Below are 7,017 nucleotides of genomic sequence, written 5' to 3'. Positions count from 1 at the left end.
GCCTCGGAAACCCAAGGAGGGGTGGCTATGAGTCAGGTCCGACTCAAGGGCACCTAACAACAACAAACTAACACAGACTGAGGTGGAAAATTTGAACAAACCCATAACAAAAGAAGAAATTGAACAAGTCATAAAAAAACTACCAACAAAAATAAGCCCTGGCCCAGACAGCTTCACTGGAGAGTTCTACCAAACTTTCAGAGAACTGAAATATATGAATATAGATACAAAAATATTCAACAAAATCCTAGCCAATAAGCTCCAACAACATATCAAAAAATAACACATTATGACCAAGTGGGGTTCATTCTAGGTGTGCAAGGATGGTTCAACATTAGAAAAAAATCAATGTCATCCATCACATAAATGAAACAAAGGAAAAGAACACGATCATATCAGTTGATGCAGAAAAGTCATTTAATAAAATCCAACATCCTTTCCTGATAAAAACTCTCAGAAAAATAGAAATAGAAGGGAAATTCCTCAATATGATAAAAGCCATATATGCAAAACCTCTCAATAGAGAGAGACTAAAACCATTCCTCCTGTGAACAGGAACCAGACAAGGATGCCCTCTATCATCACTTCTATTCAACATGTATTGGAAGTCCCAGTCAGGGCAATAAGGCAAGAAAGGGAAATCAAGAGCTTCTAAATTGGTAAGGAAGAAGTCAAACTATCCCTATTTGCTGATCCTATACATAGAAAACTCAGGAGATTCAGAAAAAAAAAAAAAAAACAAACACTAGCAGAACTAATTGAGAAATTTAGGATAGTGGCAGGATACAAGATCCAACATTCAAAAATCAGTTGGATTCCTCTATACCAGCAAAGAGATCACTGAAAAGGAAATAAAGAAATCAATATCATTTACAATACAAAAAAAGAAAAAAAAAACAAACTCATTGCGATCCAGTCAAATCCGATTCATAGTGACCCCTCCTTGGGTTTCCAAAGTGGTATCTCTATGGAAGGAGATTACCCAATCTTCCTTCCAAGGACTGGCTGGTGGGTTTCAACTGCCAGCCTTCTGGTTAGCAGTCAAATGCTTTAGGCACTACGCCACCAGAGCTCCTCAAATGCCTACAGCTACCAACAAAATAAAATACTTGAGAATAAATCTCACTAGGGACACAAAAGACCTGTACAAAGAAAACTACAAAACACTACTTCAAGAAACCATAAGAGTTCTACATAAATGGAAGAACATATCATACTCGCGGATAGGAAGATTGAATATTGTGAAGATGTCAGTTCTACCAAAGCAATCTATACATTCAATGCAATCTCAATCCACATCTCATCAACATTCTTTAAGGATACAGAAAAACCAATCACTAACTTTATATGAAAAGGTAAGTGGCTTCAGATAAGCAAAGTACTATAGAAGAAGAAGAACAAAGTAGGAGGTCTCACACTGCCGGATCTCAAAACCTACTCTACAGCCACAGTAGTCAAAACTGCCTGGTATTGGCACAACGACAGACACACAGACCCGTGGAAAAGTTTTAAGAACCTATGGTCAGCTGACTCTTGACAAAGGGCTGAAATCCATTATATGGGGAAGAGATGGTCTCTTTAAAAAATGTGCTGGCAAAAGTGGATAAAATCCAATCCATTTGCAGAAAAATGAAACAAGATCCGTACCTCATACCATACACAAAAACTAACTTCAGACGGATCAAATGACTTAAATGCTAAACCTGTAACTATAAAGTTCTTCAAGGAAAAACTAGGGGCAAATTTCAAATCCACCAGCCACTCCTCGGAAGGAAGGTCGGGCAATCTACTTCCGCAGTGACACTGCCTTGGCAACCCAAGGAGGGGTTGCTAAGAGTCAGGTCCAACTGGACGGCACACAACAACAACAACAACAATTTATGGCATAGAAGCTCTGGTGGTATAGTGCCTAAGTCATTTGACTGCTAACCAGAAGGCTGGCCATTCAAACCCACCAGCCACTCCTTGAAAGGAAGACTGGGCAATCTACTTCAGTAGTGATACCACCTGGGAAACCCAAGGAGGGGTCGCTATGACTTGGATCTGACTCGATGGCAGTGAGTTTGGTTTTTTTTTTTTGTTGTTGTTGTTAATTTATGGCATAAATAGACTGTCAAGCATAACCTAAAATGCACAAACAGTAGAAGACAAACTAGATGAATGGGACCTTCTAAAAATTAAAGTGTTATATGCTTCAAAAGACTTCTCTAAAAGAGTAAAAAGAGAACCTATGGATTGGGAAAAACATTTGGCAATGACATACCTGACAAGTGACTTATCTCTAAAATGTATAGAAAACTCCAACATCTCAACAAGAAGATAAACAATCCAATTCAAAAATGGGCAGAAGATACGAATAGACACTTCACCAAAGAGGATATTCACAAACATATGAAGTAATGTTCATGATCATCAGCCATTAGAAAGATGCCAATCAAGAATGAGATACCATCTGGCCCCAGCACTAATAGCAAAGTTCAACAAGGCAGAAAATAACAAATGTTGGCCAGAATGTGGAGAGACTGAGATTCTCATATACTGCTGGTAGGACTGTAAAATGATACAACCACTGTGGAAAGCAGTATGGGGATTCCTTAAAAACTTGGAATTAGCAATACCATTTGACCCAGACATTCCATTACTAGGTATATATCCTAAAGAAGTGAGTCAGGACAAGAACAGATATATACACACCCATGTTCATCACAGCACTATTTATAAGAGCAAAAAGATGGAAACAACCTAGGTGCCCATCAACAGAAGAATGGATAACAAAACTATGGTACATACACACAATGGAATACTATGCAACACTAAAGAACAATGTAGAATCTGCAAAGCACTGCATAACATGGATGAACTTGGAGGGCATTACGGTGAGTTAAATAAGTCAATCACAGAAGAACAAGTATTAGTTCATTATTGTAAAAAGTCAAGGAAAGGTTTACATATAGAAGGAAAGTTTCTTGTTTATCAGGAGTAGAAGGGGAGGAGAGGAAACACTGCAAAAATTAAAAAAGAAAAAAGAATTCTTTTCTTCAATTAGAGACAATGCAAAAAAAATAAATAAATAAAAAAGACAGACAAGGATGATAAAATGAGTTCTAACCCAGAGTTTCTCAATCTCGGCACTAGTGACATTTTGGGCTAGAGAAGTCTTTGTTGTGAGAGCTGTCTATGCATTACAGGATATTTAGCAGCATCCTTGCCCTCTGATGACTAGATGCCAATACCAACTCCCCCTCCTCTCAGCAATCTACACCCAGCACTTTGAGAACCCAAAATGTCTCTATTGTCGTCATTATATGCCGTAGAGTCAGACCCGACTCATAGCGACCCTCCTTGGGTTTCTGAGGCAATATCACTATGTAAGTAGATTGCCCAACCTTCCTTCCGAGGAGTGGCTGGTGAGTTTGAACCACCAGCCTTCTGGTTAGCAGTCAAGTGCCTTAGGCACTACGCCACCAGAGCTCCTAAAATGTCCCCAGACATTGCCAAATGCCCTCTGTAGGGGCAGGTTGAAAATCACTGCAATCTAACCCCATTTAACTGGAGTTCTAGGAGAAGAGCAAAGAGAATAGGGGACGGAAATAGGTAAAGACATAAAGGCTGACAATCATCCAGAACTGATTGAAACTCATTGTCATCCAGTCAATTCCAACTTACAACAATGCTACAGAACTGCCCCATAGGTGATTCTAAGGCTGTAAACTTTATGGAAGCAGATTGCCACATCTTTCTCCCATGGAGCTGCTGGTGAGTTCTAACTGCCAACCTTTCGGTCAGCAGCCAAGTACTTTAACCACTGTGTGACCACAGCTAATTAGAAAAATAGATATTCGGATACAGGAAGCACAATTAATATTAAGCAGCATAAATAGAAGTAAGTACACTTCTTGACACATTACAGTGAAAGCAGTGAACACCAAAACCAAAAATATCTCAAAAACATACAAAAAGAAAAATCTCTCACAATTACACTTCTAAACAGCAACAATGAGAAAAACAGTACTGAGAGAAAGTATCTGCCTGCTGAATTATATACCCAACATAACTATGTTTCAAAACAAGGGGTACACAGGTGTACAGTAGAGCTGACAAGGGACAAGATTGTAGTCACTTCTTGGTCACAGCCAGCTACCCAGAGGGAGAGAGTAGTTGAACCAGTGGGCTCGGGACCACAGTCGCAGGGAACATCAAGCTCAACTGGCATAACATACTACACAAAACATTGTTCTACCTCCTACTTTGGCAAGTAGCGACGGGAATCTTAAAAGCTTGCAAGCAGCCATCTAGATGCAATGATGGGTCTCTCCTCGTCCAGAGCAAAGAAGAATGAAGAAAATCAAAGATTCATGGAAACAATTAGTCCTAGCGACTGGTATACCATGCGATCTGCAGCCCATACGACTATGAGACCAGAAGAACTAGATGGTGCCCAGCTACCACTGTCAACCCTTGGAGAGGGATCTAAGTAGGAGATCCTGGATAGAGAGGGAGAACAATGTGGAACAAAACTCAAAATCAATTGGGGGAAAAAAAAAAAGGGGGGGACCAGGTTTGCTGATCTGACAGAGCTTGGTGGAACCATTCAGACTATAGCCCCTAGCTACCCACCCTTCAGGTCTGGAATTGAACCTGTGGCTTCCAGCCAAACAAAAGACAGGCATAAGAGTTGAACATTTACCTGAGGTAGATATATTCCTTGGAGAGAACAATCATGGGAGAGAGAAGGGCTGTTTATGCACAGGGAGATAGCTCAGGAGGCAGGAGTGCATGGAGGGATGAACACAGGGAATAGGTAACTATCAGGAGGAAGTAGGAGGGGAGCTGTTGCATTGGGGCAAATTGAGTCAATGTCATGAGACAAAGTGTATGTGAACTGCTGTATGGAAAGTGAATTTGCTCTGTAAATTTTCACCCAAATCACAATTTAAAAAAAAAGGGGGTACATAATAAAACAACTTTACCACTGAGAGAATTTATACCGACAAACTATTTAAGGAAATTCTCAATGATGTACTTACGAAGAAAAAAAATCAAAGGAGAAGGTACAAGATATAAGAGGGAATAGTAAGCAAATAAATGGTAAACATGCTGGACAAGTAAATGTTACTTCTATAGAGATCAATGAAGGTATGTTGATATGGCACTTTATAGCTTAAGAAAATCTTTCATAGAGCATTTCTTCATCTACTATATGATACCAATATAAGATACACCATCAATTCAATTATATGATCAAAATTATAATTAAAATTGGTATCTTACAACTGATCAGTTTAATGCTGCGTGGAACAAGTCAACAGTAGAGCTGGAATTTAAATCCCATTCTCCACACACACAATCTCCTGTGCTAGCATCCCTTTTGAAGAAGCAAGGCTCAGACTGGTGACTCTGGGGGGGTTTTAAGCAGACAGCCAGTCCCCTCATAGATTCCAACCAGTCATTCTGTATCCTCTGACCAGAAGGCCCTTTCTTCCCTGCAAAGTCAAATTTTCCTCTAGCCCTGAGGAGCAAATGGCAGGTCTCCCTCTTGCAGATCTGTCGGTCCTCAAGGCCTACCACCTGCTCAAATTCCAGCTGCACTTAGGAACAGTCTGTACTTCACAGCCAAGTGCTCATCTGTCTAGCATTTTGTGCTGTCAAGGTTTCATGTCTTTCTGCTTTGGAAAGACCATAAGCCCCTTGAAGGTAAAAATACTGTCTCTCATTATTTTTCGTTTTTCTTTTCTCACCTCACAGAGCCAGAATAGTAATGGGTAAAATTAGCATTTAGAAAAATGCTTGCTGACAGATTTTCTTTCCTCCTCAAATAAGATGTCACTCCCAAGATTATATGAAGCTCCTGGCCAATAGAAATGTATTTCCCAAGCAAAGGAGACTCAAAAGAGATAAAGGACAAATTCAAAAGACAATGAGCCCCTCTGTGGCCTTCATTCTCTCTTCCTGGATGTAGGCCAGGATAATTTGAATTTTAGAAGCATGGATTTTAGATACTCAATTGCATTGCTACACATTCATTTTAAAACATATATATATCAATTTAGCTAAACAAAGACTAGTTAAAACATAAGTTCAATATGGCTCAGACATTAGGATCATTCTCTTCAGTAGATTAAAGAAATGAGAGAAAATGAGTACCTTGCCAGTTCCAGGAGGTCCTGCCAATAAAACAGCTCTTCCAGCCATTTTCTTGCTTTTGATTAATTCTACTATCACGCCACATGCCTACACACCACAATGAAAAGAAATAATAAATCAATATTAAAAAGTTCCGGGGGGGTGTAGAATCTAGACTCTGGTCCACACAATGTACATATTCACTCAATAATACTGGGTGCCAATAGTTTGCAGGCACTGTTATAGGTGTCGGAGGCAGTGGTGAACAAGCCAGAAAAGCCTGTGTTCATGCAGATCATCTTCCACTGGAGGAGACCGACGCACACATGAGCACTAAACAAGATTGTTACTCTGAAGGCAAAAAGAGCAGGGGTCAGTATTCCAGATGAGGGAAACAGCAAATTCAAAAGACTCAAAACTATCACAAGCCTGGCATATTCTGGTGGGAAGATGACGTTAAACAGGTAGGCAGGGGCCAAAACTTAAAACATGCTCTTCACGACAACAGTAAAGTCTGGATTTTATTCTACGTGCAAAGAGAAATCACTAAATAGGTCTCAGGCTATGTGTCATGCTATGATCTATGTTCTTATATAATCATGTTGACTGCTACATAGAGAATGGAAAGCAAGGGGACAGGACTAATGGAAGCAGAGATTTTAGTCATGGATCATCGGACAGATTCCAGCACCCACACACCAGAAATTGAAAACAAAACTACTAACATATGTTCATACATGCATTTTTCCAGGGAAAGGATCAACAGCACTTAAAAGATTCATAAAATAAGCCACTATGGTTAAGGAGCTCTGGTAGCATAGTGCCTAAGGCACTTGACTGCTCACCAGAAGGCTGGCGGTTCAAACCCACCAGCCACTCCTCGGAAGGAAGGTT

General features: G+C 40.0%; 1 protein-coding gene across 1 annotated transcript in view; it reads right to left on the bottom strand.

Annotated features, from left to right (window-relative positions):
• RUVBL1 (RuvB like AAA ATPase 1) overlaps window positions 1–7,017 on the bottom strand; it is a 76,857-nt gene that overhangs the window by 66,910 nt on the left and 2,930 nt on the right. The window contains exon 2 of the mRNA XM_007953208.2: window positions 6,145–6,231. Within this exon, the coding sequence (XP_007951399.1) occupies window positions 6,145–6,231 (87 nt within the window). The remainder of the gene's footprint in view (window positions 1–6,144; window positions 6,232–7,017) is intronic.

Source organism: Orycteropus afer, unplaced genomic scaffold (genome assembly GCF_000298275.1).
Source record: "Orycteropus afer afer isolate SDZICR_OR568_19922 unplaced genomic scaffold, OryAfe1.0 scaffold00377, whole genome shotgun sequence".
NCBI classification, from domain to species: domain Eukaryota; kingdom Metazoa; phylum Chordata; class Mammalia; order Tubulidentata; family Orycteropodidae; genus Orycteropus; species Orycteropus afer.
The sequence above is the reverse complement of the archived record's forward strand: the minus strand, read 5'-3'. Positions and strand labels throughout refer to the sequence as shown.